A 14,513-nucleotide genomic window follows, 5' to 3' on the forward strand; every position below is an offset into this window, starting at 1 on the left:
GAAACAGCACAATTTAACAGAAAGAGTATAATGAAATGTACTATGGATTATAAAAGAGGAATGGCCTGTTAGATACTCGTCATAAGAAAAATCTCAAGGCAGGGTGATGGCAGCACGTGGCCCCCTGGTCCTCCTGCAGGCATAGATGAAGGACTGTGAGCTTCACTTCCAGGAAGGCATCAAGTTCACAAGCATTGCAGCTCCAAAATCAGTCAGTGGCCAAAAGAGGCGTTGTCATGGCAAAACCATTGGCTAGCCTTCTTGAGCTGGAACCCTCCCTCCTCTGCCAGGCATTTCTGGGTCACCTTATACAAACACGCTCCCTCTTGCTCTAAGCCCAGAGGACATTATCCTGCTCTGAAGGGCCATTGCTTTCTTGGCTTGTGGTGATGCCTGGACAGGTACAGGGCAGGCCCCAGTGCCCGCAGCCTTGCGTTCTCCCACGGTGCTTGACAGTGCGCTTTCACACCACACATGTCCATTGAATAGATAAGTGACAACTGCCTTCCACTTCTGAGGGCCACATGAAGAGGGGTGAGTGGACAGAACCAGAACCATTGCCCTGATGAGAATAGCAAATACTTATGCTCCGCATACACGTCTGCTCACTTACAGTGATTTAATCATTGAATCCTTACCACAGCCCTCTGAAGTAGGGACCATTGTTTATTTCCATTTTATAGATGAGTAAACTGAGGCATGCTGAAGTCGACCTACCCCAAGGCACAAGAGAATTGCAAGGTGAAGGTAGAAAATAGACTCACTTTTAACCACCTTATTCCATGTTACCTCTATTGGGCCCAGTTAGTGTGCTTCTGCCCTTAAAGAAGGGGACCTTTTCTGAACAAATTGACAGGTTCTTTTAAAAAAGTTTATCTGTGAAACTAAGTATATGTATATTCAATAAAAGAATAAGCTTGCATTATTTTTAAGAAATAGATTTGCCTTTAGTTAAGAATAAAATGAAATTAGAATGTATCTTCAATTTAACCTCTCCTATAAAGCAGTATCATTAACCCGGCACAAAAATAAACTGTCCTGTGGTACAAGGCTGCACTTTGGGTGCATGTGCTAGTTTCACAGACTTGGATCACGTTTTGCTTTTGATTATTTAAAGGATTTGGGGAGTCACATAGACTCCAAATATTCATCTAGTCATTAAAGCAAGATGTGGAGATTTTCTTTATTTGATCTGGTTTGTTTTGTTTTGCTTTTTAAGTACAACCTTGAAACTTCAGCAACCAAGGATATACTAAGTTATTACACTAAAGTGAAATGCATCTTTGAAATTGTCTCAGCACGTATGCAGGAGGTCAAAGACAAGTGGAACAGCTGTTACATAAAATCTCAATTTTCCAAATACCTAAAACGACCAAGAAGGAAGAGGTGGGAACATGGTTCAGGCCCTAACCTTACTTAACTTTGAACTTCCTGACTCCTGTTAGTTTAAGACATCCCTGTAGCATCATTTAAACATAGTTCTGGTGTGTGAATAAACTTCCACTTGGAATTTCCTTTTTGAAGTCTGCTGAGAATATAAATCAAAACCATATGAGAAGTATCTTAATCCAGAATGTAAAACAACATGAGAAATGTCAACCCAGAAGTAGTCCCTGAATACACCCGTCAGGATGCACATTCTGGTGAAATTCTTTATTTGGAATGAAAGCCTCCAGAGAACTAACTGGATGTATTATTTTTAACCATGGTTATGGAACCCTGAATTGATCAAAGAAGATGCTGTTTTTAAAGTAATGGCAGTAGGAATGTTGTTCAGCCATCCAGAATGTTTGAGGAGGACATCTGTTGGCATAGATGTTCAAAGTGCATTGTTAAGCAAAAAAAAAAGACTACAATTTTATTTAAAGATAATGTAAAATAGATTGTATACTTAGCCTAGACACACATACACACATATCTTCATACTAAAAGAATGAGAGATTTTATGCCAACAAAATATTAATCAGTCTCTAGGTATAGAATTATGGTGATGTTTTTCCTCCCTCCCTTCCTTTTCTTCCTTCCTTTCTTCATTCTTTCCTTCTTTTTGCTTATCTTTTTACTTAGTAACAGAAAATAAAAATTATTTTTATTGTATGTTTGAAAATGAGCAATCTGCTCATCTATCTATCATGCGGCCTCACTTGAGTGCAGCTAAAACCCAGCACTGTCTCTTGCTCAGCAGCCCTGGGGTTGGCACTGACGGATTCGCCAGCCTGCGCAGATGCCAGAGTTCAGTGTCACTGAGCAGCTAACATCACCAAAATGCTGCAGCAATGGCCACTGCTGGTATTTTAATAAGGAAGGCATCTCTGCAACTTGCCGACTTGGTTTGTGTGCTTCCCTTCTGTGAGCACGTTAGCTTCGGTCTGAGTATCTGTGTGTGAGTGTTTAGGTTTTAGTTTTGCTACTCTTCTGTTAGATCTTATTTAAGGAAGAATTTTAAGTCACTTTTATCTCTTATTCATCTGTTCTTGGGGAAAATAATCCTTTTATACCCGAACTCAGTGACTGTCTTGCCAAGCACATTAGCCAAGGACATCATACTGACTCTATTAACAAAAATTGTTATGTGCCCCAAAGCTAGCCAGGGAGTTAAATTATATTCATATTAGACAAAGGAGCCACCTGAGCTTCTATTGAGAGGTAACTGTCTTCACATGGCATGTACTTCTGCCATTTCTTACTTCTTAATTTTCAAATTTGAAGAAGCTCGACTAAGATTTTATGACAATTTAATTATAAAGACCCAAAAATATTCTTTACAATTGGAAGTTATCTACTATATAATTTATAATATTCAAGAGTTTTTAAACTTCCATTACATTTTAAACTTTTTAAACATTTTTACAACTTGTATAACTTTTCTTTACCTGTTTGATTGCATTTGTGACATGTTTATGGGACACTTTAATTGACTTTGCTATCAGTATGCCATGTAAGTATATAATAGCATGACACAAGTCATAAGTGTATCATTATTTCCGATGAAAACAAGGGTTCCAGGCTGGCCACGGTGGGTCATGCCTATAATCCCAGCACTTTGGGAGGCCAAGGTAGGAGGATCACTTGAGACCAGGATTTTAAGACTAGCCTGAGCAACATAGCAAGACCCTACCTCTAAAAGAATATAGAAAAATTAGCCAGGTATTGCAACATGTGCCTTAGTCCCAGCTACTCAGAAGCCTGAGGCAAGAGGATTGCTTAAGCCCAGGAGTCCAAAGCTGCAGTGAGCTATGATCACGCTACTGCACTCCAGCCTGGGCAACAAAGTGAGACCCTGCCTCCCTCCAAAAAAACAAAGAAAAAGAAAAGAAAAAATGGGGTTCCAGCAATGCCAGTTACTTCTTCCATCTATTCAGTTGGGAGTTTAATCTCCTCCATCCCAAATTCATTAGAACTATTTCAACTATCTCATTCATCTTAAATTTTCTTCTGTAAGGAACATATAATATGCCTGTTAAAAAACTGAAAAATAAAAACTCAATATTCAAATCGCTAACCTCAGCAGTCTCTTTGACCATAAAGAACATGGAGAAAAATTAATCAGCATCTTAAAACCTAATAACAATTTAATTTCTAGAATATGACCCTCATTTTCTGAAATGAGTGATGTGTATTTAGAAAATTATTCATGCAGTCAATGATTTTGCTTATGTTCAGAAAACAGCTAGAAGGGATTTCAGAAAACTGGCAGGGACACGTTGCACACTTCTCAGTGAGCGTTTTATTTACAATCTGAGCCAAGGAATACAAAAAAAAATGTATAAAATAAAATCTTTATGTATAGTTAGATAATAAAAGGATATTTAAATTGTGCCAATCTTTCCTTGGAATTAAATTAAGGGAAGACTAGTTGATGGATCCAGATATTACCGTTGTAGAAAGCCTTGAGAAGGTGTCAGAAGCTTTGGCCAAGCTCTGTCTTGCCATGACAACCCTATGAGGAGCAATAGAATTGGGAAAGGCCCTGTAGGGTTTTGGAGTGATTTTATCCCAACAGAATCTGTCTCCTTCTTTTACCTACAAAGCAAAGTTCTTGATGTCTTGAAAACTTCTGGAATAACTGGAGTAACCAGAGCCATAAAAGAATTGAGCTAGGTAACTAGAACAGCAGATAACCTCTTACGAGAACAGAAATTCAGATATATCTGGAAATGGGTACAGAAGAAGTTTGATACCCTAAAAACATGCATAATTGCATAAGTTTTTTAACATCTAAAAAATGAACATCTTGGGTGGCACCTATGGCTCAGTGAATAGGGCGCCAGCCCCATATACCGAGGGTGGCAGGTTCAAACCAGCCCCAGCCAAATTGCAACAAAAAAATAGCCAGGCATTGTGACAGGTGCCCGTAGTCCCAGCTACTCAGGAGGCTGAGGCAGGAGAATCACCTAAGCCCAGGAGCTGGAGGTTGCTGTGAGCTGTGACACCACAGCACTCTACCAAGGGCAATAAAGTAAGACTCTGTCTCTCTAAAAAAAAAAAAAAATGAAAATCTTAAAACATTGTAGGATGATAGAGTACTTGTCAAAGGCTGAGAAATCTGACTTGTCCAAAGCACTTGCTTTTCCCCAGACCCCCCCGCCCCCGCCAAAAAAAATTATTAACATGAAACAGGGTGAATCTGCATGGGCTATTCTGGTACTTTGTGGAAGTCAGAGATTCTGCCCCGGGAGCCAGTGTCTAGTAAGCGACCAGGCACTCTTATTTGCCACCTTTCCAACAGAAGCCGGAGAAACTAAGTTAGAAAGAGCGAGAGAGAGAGAGCCAGACCATCTCCAGAATCTCACGCACTTGTCCCAGGAAGGGTTACCGAAGACACTATTTTATGGCTTGTTGAGTCAACATGGAAGCATTTCGGACAATGCCTGAAAATGATAACCTTCATTCTCATCGTCTGACCCGACTGTCCACCCCCTGCCTTGCATTTCATTAAGTGACTCCATCTTGGAGAATGTCTTGGGATTTAGCGGTGGGCAGTGGCTCCACAACTTCAGAAAGCTGGGGATGCTCCTGCGCTGGTGTCTGCGTGCAGCCTGCCTGACAAATACCACAGGCGCCTGATGGGAACAATCTGTACCAAATGAAAGAGGAGAAGAAAGAACTACTCTGCCTCATGGAAAACTTGAGTCAAAACAATCTGGTCAGAAACTATTTGGCTGGGAGAGCATATATGTTCTGCTTTCTTTCTTTCTTTTTTTTTTTCTTTGAGATTAGGGTGAGGGGAAATTCATAAAATTTTTGTAAATACTATTGGGAATATGTGCATGGAAATAGTACTTGTATTCCTCAAGAGTTTCCTTATTCAAATTGCAACTGAACTTCTGATTTTCTGTGGTGCGAATGTGTATGTGTGTGTGAACTCACACATGTGGATGCATGTGAAGATTTTTACACTTTTTTTTTTTCAGTTTTGGCCAGGGCTGGGTTTGAACCTGCCACCTCTGGTATATGGGGCCAGCGCCCTACTCCTTGGAGCCAGAGGTGCCGCCCCACACGTTTTTGTTTTTGTTTTTTGAGACAGAGTCTCCCTGGGTAGAGTGCTATGGTGATCAGAGCTCACAGCAACCTCAAACTCTTGGGCTCAAGAGAGCCTCTTGCCTCAGCCTCCCACGTAGCTGGGACTACAGGCATGCAACACAACACTGGGCTAATTTTTCTGTTTTTTAGTAGAGATAGGGTCTCACTCTTGCTCAGGCTGGTCTTAAACTCCTGAGTTCAAGCAATCCACCCACCTCAGCCTCCCAAAGGGCTAAGATTGCAGGCGTGAGCTGCCAAACCTGGCCTTGTGTTGCCTTCCACACCTTTCAGCTGTAGAATAAATACCCAGCAGCTGTGTTAAATTAGCTGGATTATGCCCCTTTAACAAATTGTCCCTCACATTATAGTGCCATAAAACAATAGGATTTTATTCCTTGCTTATGTTACATGTCAGCAGCTGCTCTGCTGTGGCTCTGTCCCCAGTGTCATCATTCTGGGACCCAGGCTGAAGGAATATAGCTCCATGGAAGACCTGCTAGCCTCATGGCAAAGGGAAAAGAACAGAACAGCTAGAAGAATTAGGGGGTGGCCTGCGAAGTGTTTTTGCTTGAAACTAGCATATGTTACTGCTCACATTCGATTGGCCAGAGTGGGTCACGTGGCCCAGCAGGGAGCCCTGCAACTGGAAGGGCGGGGGATCTTTGGGAACATACAAGGAAAAAGAGCATATACAGTGTATGTGTATATATGTGTTAATTATATATTTAATAATTAAAAATGATAAATTGAATGTGTATAATATATTTGATTTGTATATTCATATAAGTATATATATCATATGGTATACAATATATAGCATATTATATATATGATTTCCTAAACCAGGATGAAAAAGAATGATTAAAAACAACTCTTGAGTGAATTTGCGCAGACCCACTGCAGAAGATATCTCAAGGCCTGGGAAATAAGGCTAATGTTCAGAATTGGTAAAGGAATATTGTGTCTATGACTCTCGCTTTTGGGAAGAAAGTGCACATAAACAGGGGCAGAATCTCTGTCTCAACTGAGTACAATTAGTTGTCACGACAAGTACGGATCTTCCAGATTTCTTTCTCCTACAGTCACGGACTTGCTGACAATACTTTGTTACTCACCAAGGTAAAAATTGACTCAAATTATGGGGAGATAAAGTGGGTGTTTGTAAGTTGATGCACTATTTTGAACATTCAATGATTAATAATCTTAAGTTTATTCCAAATAACCTGTATCTTAACTCCTTTTGGCGATTTAGAATATCATAGAAAATGTTATGCTGTTAGAAAAAAATTATAGTTGGTATGCATTTAAGATATTTGGGCCTTTTACACATTAAAATAATGTAATTTATAATTTTAAAAGTAAAAAAATATATATTCTGACGCTATGCCATGGGATCTAAATCAAAGTCTATTACTGCTAAAAACCTGACATTTCATCCTGCACCTGTGATTAAAGTTATAAAGCCCTCTTGGGACGATTGCGGTGGTAGTTTAGGGTTCTATGTAATATTAATGATTTTATTATTCATGTCCATATATAGATGGACTGGATACCCTGGCATTGATTTTAACAAACTGGCCTGGTGTATGGGCCAAAGAAATACACCTTCAATAAATAGAGACTTCACTTGAGAAATTCTGTCTGAAGACAAAGGAGTCATTCTCCTTAAGTAGTACGTTAATAATGAAGCTCATTTAGCCATAGAAATTATCCTAAGCCAACAACCAGGAAAGCCCGCTGAAATCTTAATACCTTTGATACCCTTTAACAGTGATAATTGCCTCCACTGCAGATGCTTTGTGGTGGCTGAATCATCCTGCTGAGCTGTGCTCCTAATCTTTCAGAAACCGGGTGCCCACCTAGTTAGCCAGGGCAATGAAAAAAGCAAGAGCACCATTCTCAATCCCCCTTTCCTAAATCACATGGAGGTCACACTGTCTTTCTCACCCCGATTCTCTTGTGTCCTTTTAATGAACATCTAAGAAAGAAGACCTACTTAGATCGGAGCCAGTTTGTCCCTGGAAATTCAAGGAGATTTGTAAGAACCACATAAATACATGCACTCATATATAATGATTTCATAAACTTTCCACAGTAGAACAAGTTCTTTCTAGCCAGCTCCATTTCTGATGATAATAAATTTCAAGTTGGCCCTAATTTGAAATTTCGGTCGTTTAAAAAGACTACCCAGTACCTTTGGGCTGGCTATGGAAAAAGCATTTGCTGTGCTGAGAATAATGTAAACCAAAATGTACATGTGCTTAAAATGCTTAGCTAAGAGAACACACTGTTCCCAAGAAAGTTGGAAGCACCAGTTTAAAAATACAATGCGATTGTAACCTGAGATGAGGCTTGCAAACCTGTCTGCAAATTTGCTGTGTGCTCTGTATAACCCCTTACTTTATGAGGCCATCCTGAGTCCTGCCTACGGACTGTTGGTGTCCAAGCCACTAAATATTTCTTTAAAGAAACAGCTCGTAAATCTCTTTTAACTTATATAGTCTTCCAGTCTTCTCTTCAATTGGTCTGCATTGGTGAGGACCTACCCAACTGTTTTCTCTTGGCTACTCGACGCCATAATCTCTCTGCGGGGAAATGCATTCGGCAGTATTCAAAATTCAAGTATTTAAAAAATGAGCACCATTCTCAAAACAAAGTAGATTTCCCATCTTTACAAACAGTATCATTCTATGGGAAAATATTCATAGTGTCCTACGTGAGAAAAGCAGTCAACCAAAGATATCCCCATATTACACTTTGACAAATAACCTGTATCAAATGATGCATTAATAATGGGACAAGAGCTGACTTTTTGTCTTTCATCAACACTTCCTGTAACTTTTAGTAAATTTTGAACACTGAGCATCTATAAGTAAGAAACATGATAATACTCTGAAAACCTATCACGGGCCATGGTGGTTCTACAGCACCTTTGTTCTCAGGTAATAAATCGCATTATGTTCTAAGCGTGTAGAAAAGGCAATTGATGGCAGTGACTTCTGCTCCAGTGGAATGGCCGCAGTGCTTAGCACCAAGCCATCGACTGAATTTATTAAGTACTATACACCAGTGCACAGGCTTGCTTGGATTTTGTGCAAACCAAACTTCCAGGTGAAACACTGGATCTCTCTTTTCTCATCCAGCTGATTTCAGCCCCCAGAAGACTATTGATGTAAGGCCCCAAAGCTCCTCTATATCCTTAGGCTAAGGGGGATGGGGTTCTGGTCAACATATATGTGGTCGTGTTAGAGTCAGGATGTGTGGTTGGGGGGCAGGGGTGTCAGCCTCACATAAATCACATACAAGACAAATTCTTGCTTAGAGGAGGTCTGTTATGGGAAGAAGTGAGGAGGGTTGTACAGGCAAACATAGATAATCTGCTAGAGAGTAAAAAATGAAATGATGAAATGATTATGATCCAGAATAACTACAAAAATTCTGTTGAAAATCCTATCAAGACACCCGTGGATTGGTTTTCCCTAGTAAAGTAGTGCAGTATCCTTGGTGGAGATTTGAGGGTCCTTCTGTCTAAGGGCATCCTTTGGGTCTACCCCACATACAGGGGTTGCACGAGAGAGCTCCAGTGAGCTGGTGGTTGGCCTGATAACCCTGGAGCTGCTGCAGGGGCAGGAAGGATTGCAGGTGGAAAACAAATAAAACCGTAGAACTGTGATTTTAATAGCTCTTCATTTTTTCACATAATGTTAACACTGGCTAGCACAGCACAGTAAAGAAGAGATTTTCACACTTTGCTCTTCAAATGTCATTTAAATCTCATTAGGTAGATCCTTGTGAAATGATGGCACTGGCAATAATGATTCCCTTTTAATTCTCTAATCATTTCAGCCACTTCCAGTTGCCCTAGGGAAAACATGAGCATTTGGCTGATAGGAGTTAGTAGGAATTGTAAAGACTTGATAATAATTTTAAAACTTTTTTATCCTCTCCCCAACTCAATTTGCTGGGCAAAGTCAAATTTGATTGTGGTTAATTATGTCGATTATTTTGGGGGAGTTTCTTTGTTACCAACTGGTAAACAAAAGTTTGTTTTACCCTTAAATTGAGGCACCAAGATGCTGTAGCTAGGGCTGGGGGTTAGGGGGTTGTAGGAGGAGGGTGTGTGTTTGAGGGGTGTTTGGCAAATAGGATGGCAAGTCCGGTGTGAGAAGTGATGGCCCACAGAGCCATCTGCCAAGGCTGAGATGTGGCTTCTTCTCACTTGTTGTCTTTACTAACTACTATTTTTGTTGTCATTTGACTCCCTGAGACCTAAAAGCTGAATGAATGCCTACCTCTTAAAAATCAGCTTATTCCAGTGAACAATTTAGCTTAACATATTGATCATAGTAAAAATAATGATAAGATAGAAAATTCATAGCATTCACATAGTTCAAAGAGAAGCTACAGAATTCTGGGTTTCTCTCTAACACTTGCCGACTCGTGTTAGGTTTACAGCATGTCTAGAAATTAAATATCTTCTCATTTCTACCCACTGTATTATAGAGAGTGGACATAAAGTTCGTGTGCCATTTAAAATAGTTTAACACAGTAAATTGCACACGAACTTTGTGTCCACCCTGTATACTGAAGATAAAGCTGAAACTTGAAAATGTATAAGGCAACATTCTATCTATGATACAGGCGCAACTCATCACATTTTCTCATGTGTTCCTAATAGAATATGGGTTTCCTAATTCCTCTGAAATATGTGTGTGGTTATCAGAGTGGAAGCTCTCATGTACGGACTCCCAATCGAGCACTAAATGGAAATTGTAAGCAGTGCGATCAATGGTTGCCTTTCTTACGTTCTAGGGGAAAGCCCATGTTAGCCAGTACAGCTTGTCTCAGCAGAAGCTCCCATCTGAATGGTGCTTGGGGGAATCTAAGAGACTCCCCTCCTGACACAAGTGCTTTCCAAAAAGTATGTTTCCAGCCAGCAGCCAAGGTTGGGGGGTGTAGAAGGAGGGCATGTGTTTGGGGTATCTGAGCAAACAGACTGGCAAGGTGGGTATTTCTGAACCATGTGTACACGGCGGGAATGGGCCCTGTGCTGACTGAATTCACATGGAAAACACTCACATCTGAGACAAAACTTGAGCTTATAAATTGTCATTCCCTGGAGTGTCAGCAGATGAGAAGATGCCAGTGGCAGCCAGCGATCTGGGACAGGAGCCCCCGAGGGCTCTGTTTCCCCACATTTAATGACAAATTTCCGTCTAGATCTAACCAGATCAGTGGGAATGGCTGCAGGTTTTTGCTCTTCCTGTTGGGGCCTGAGTAAGATCTGCCCTTTGGTCTGTTTTCTTAATTTGTACCAGATAGCTGCCACATCTTGCTGCACAGACACTGAGCTTTCATTGCTGAGGTTTAATCTCAGGCCTAATGAGATATGAGTGGAAATCACTTCTGTGCAGTGGTCCCCAGAATGCTCTGTACACTCCAGTGTTGACCGGAGGGGAAAACAAACGTCAGAGCAAATGGAAACGGCCTGATGAGGACACGTCCTTAACAGAAGAGAAGCGGCCTTGGTGAAGACTTGTTAGACTGGGCTATTTAATTTTGTTTGGAGAAACTGCACTTTTGACAGATGAACTTCTTTTCCTTTGGATTCCTATTTATCTAACAGAGTTGTGGTTGGGAAAAGATCCAGGATTCACAAGGTCAAAAAGTGACCTGGTTCACATACTGTAGACTCCTCCCATCTCACTCCCCAGGCAGGTGGTCCAGTGGGCTGTCAGTACATCCACTCCAAAAATGGCCTCCCAAGGGACAAATCAACCTCTGGGGCTTGGCCCTCAGAGGTTTCTGGCAGCCTCATCCAACTCAGGTCTCAATTCCGGATCGTCAGTTCTCTTTCCATGCTGCACTCCAAAGCTTGAAATCATTCCAGTGTGCCTGATGAATGAACAGCTTGTTAGAATGCATTGGGAATTAAGGCCATTAGTGAAGTTTAAAAAAAAAAAAAGATTATCACTGAATTTTTGTAATACCTTTTTTCATGAGAAAATACACTTTCATAGACCATCCAGTTTTTCAGTATCCCAAGAGTGAAAAAATAAAGGAATGCTGCATAAACATGCTTAGCCTTATCTCTGAAATTTAAAAAATACTCCATTAAGAAAACAGATTATAGGCTCTGCACCTGTGGCTCAAGCGGCCAAGGCGCCAGCCACATACACCTAAGGTGGCGAGTTCGAATCCAGCCCGGCTCGCCAAACAACAATGATGGCTGCAACTAAAAAATAGCCAGGCGTTGTGGCGGGCGCCTGTGGTCCCAGCTACTTGGGAGGCTGAGGCAGGAGACTCGCTTGAGCCCAGGAGTTGGAGGTTGCTGTGAGCAGTGAAGCCAGGGCACTCTACCCAGGGTGACAGCTTGAGGCTCTGTCTCAAAAAAAAAAAAAAGAAAAGAAAACAGATTATAAAGAAGTATTTCCTCCTTCCTCCTTGTCCCCTGGTTCCCTGGTGTGTTAACAGTCAGACAGTTTTCCCTGTCATCGTCCTCTGTGGTTTTGTTGGTATCTCCGTACTTAGGGCTCAACGTTGAAGAAATCTTAGGTAGACAAGAAACTCGTTCGGCCTCTGTGTCGCCCACTCTCCTGCTCCCAGCCTGGTCGGCCACTTACACAGACTGACCTGGGAACCATTTCGCTTTGTCCTAACGGGCGCAAAGCTCTCCAGCGTCTCCATGACTGAGAAGGCGGAGTGCCAGGGTGCGGCTGTGGGACTCACCTCTCCGTCGTCTCTTGTCCCTTTCAGAGATCGAAGCCAAGGAGGCGTGTGAGTGGCTCCGCGCGGCCGGCTTCCCGCAGTACGCCCAGCTGTACGAAGGTAGGGCCTGCCCCGCGCTCTCCGAACAGAGGGCATCCCTGACCTACCGCAGGTGGCCGGAGGGGTCTTTTGGCTTCCGGGATTCTATTTTCTAGACCATTTTACTTTGCTTTCTTTTTCTCTCAGCCTCTGCAATGCTCAGCGTTTATCCTGAGACCAATTTACAAATAAATATCGCTTCCCAGGCCCATGCTACTCCCCTCCTCTCTTCACTACAAGCCCAAGCTCTGCCTTCTCCTTCCACTCTTCTGCCAACGGCAGCCTTGCTGTGCTTTCTTTCTTGTTTTTCCTCATTTTTTCTTCACTACTCTCAGTTTTCTTGAAATTACAATGAATTTATTGTTGAAATTTTTTTCCTGGAAATTACAAAACTAATTGTTTTCAGATTTCTCCATAGTTCTGTTTTTATTAGTAGGTAAAAAATGTATATGATATGAATCGGATGTTAATTCTTCTGAGTTTTACATACAGTGCTTTTATTGCTAGAATCATACTTCCTTCCATAGATTTTTTTATTGACAACTAATAAACTTACTCACTTGTAAGTTTCACTGACATCTAAAATTATAACCAAAGCTTTTAACTCCTCCTCAGATCATCCTTATCTGTGGGGAATTAATCAGGAACCCTATACAAGCAGATAACATCCACAAGATGATGTGTGGAAGATTTATGTGAAACTGTGTTCATTACAAAAAGGTGTGGGCAGGACAGAGGAACCAGGAGGCACAGCCCAGGGCTTACAGCAGCATGGCTGTCACAACCCGGGGGCCAAAGGGGCAGGCCCAGGGACAAGGTGGCAGAGCCCGAAAGCGGATGGAGCCATGGCGCTCCCCAGGAGGGAGGACACAGCTGCTGAGGGCATCCTCCCAGGGAGTGATCCTGAGATGAGAGACGGATACCCCCGGCCACCGTGCCTCCCTCTTCCTCCTGCCATGGCTTTCCACTGGCCAAACAGAAAAGGAAACCAGAGGGGACAGGCCTCTTGGATGCCATCTCTTCCCAAAGGTGATTCTCAGGCACAGGGCAGGGTGCAGCAAGAAGCGTGGATCTTCACAGGTAGCCAGGGTGGGCAGCACCCTGCCCAGGGCTGCTTTGCTTCCCCTTGACATGAGACTTACGTAGGATGGAAGTCAGCAAAATTATCCTTTACTTTCATAGGTGACTTCCATCCATTCCTTCAAGGGTCCTTTTTAAACAGGGGGCCAGTTCACTGTCCCTCAGACAGTTGGTGGGCCAGACTGCAGGCCCCGGGACAAGTCAGCTGCTAAGCAGGACAGGCAGCAGTGGCAAAAAACACCCAGTGGGCCGGATAAATGTCCTAGGCGGGCCACATGTGGCCCGCAGGCCGCAGTTTGAGGACACCTGCTCTAGATGCTCAGTTTTATATTTGAAAAGAAAAAGCCCGTATTCTAATTCCCCCACCTAAATTCTGGGAGAATAAAGGAGAGCCTATCTCTGAATGTGCTTTGAAGTCTAGAATCTCTGAAAAAAGCTTTCATAGGCTTTTAGACAAAGACAGGGCTTATAGTTTGGGTCTCAGCAACCCTCCGTCACTCCTGCCCTTCACCATTGATTACTAATGGGGAAAGCAAATTCCTGGAAAGATGAAGTAACATTTCCAAGGTTGTAAGGTGGAGGAGTCAGAACTAAAATCCTAGTCTCTTGACCCCTAATGGTATATTTTCCACTGCTATATGCACTGTGTTTGTAAACTCAAAATACTATGAGATTTAAACATGAAGAGTCTATAAATGGCTAGGAAGTGCAGTTAGCCATATATCTTGAAAATATAATAGGAGCAGATAACCACGATAGAGCTTACTGTGTGCTGCGTACTGTTCCCAGCACTTTTGGTACTGTTCATTTAACAGTAACAAGAACACCAGAAGATAGGTGTAACAATTCTCATCATCCCTGTTTTACAGATAAAGAAATAGACACCCAAAAGAGAGTAAGTGATTTGTGCACCAGTTACACAGAGAGGAAGTGATAGAGCCAGGACTCAAAGCCAGGGCAGGTGGGCTTCAGTGCCCATGCTTCCTCCGTTACACACACCCCCTCACCAGCAGGACACACAGCCTTCATCATGGCCACACACCCCCTCACCAGCAGGACACACAGCCTTCATCATGGCCACACACCCCCTCACCAGCAGGACA

At 42.2% G+C, this 14,513-nt stretch overlaps 1 protein-coding gene across 1 annotated transcript in view; it reads left to right on the top strand.

The window, feature by feature from the left end:
- The window catches only part of STARD13 (StAR related lipid transfer domain containing 13), a 170,771-nt gene that overhangs the window by 96,268 nt on the left and 59,990 nt on the right, over nt 1-14,513 (top strand). Inside the window, exon 2 of the mRNA XM_023519278.1 lies at nt 12,280-12,351. Coding sequence (XP_023375046.1) covers nt 12,280-12,351 — 72 coding nt within the window. The remainder of the gene's footprint in view (nt 1-12,279; nt 12,352-14,513) is intronic.

Source organism: Otolemur garnettii, unplaced genomic scaffold (genome assembly GCF_000181295.1).
Source record: "Otolemur garnettii isolate 467f Iridium unplaced genomic scaffold, OtoGar3 scaffold00167, whole genome shotgun sequence".
In the NCBI taxonomy this organism is placed as follows: Eukaryota; Metazoa; Chordata; class Mammalia; order Primates; family Galagidae; genus Otolemur; species Otolemur garnettii.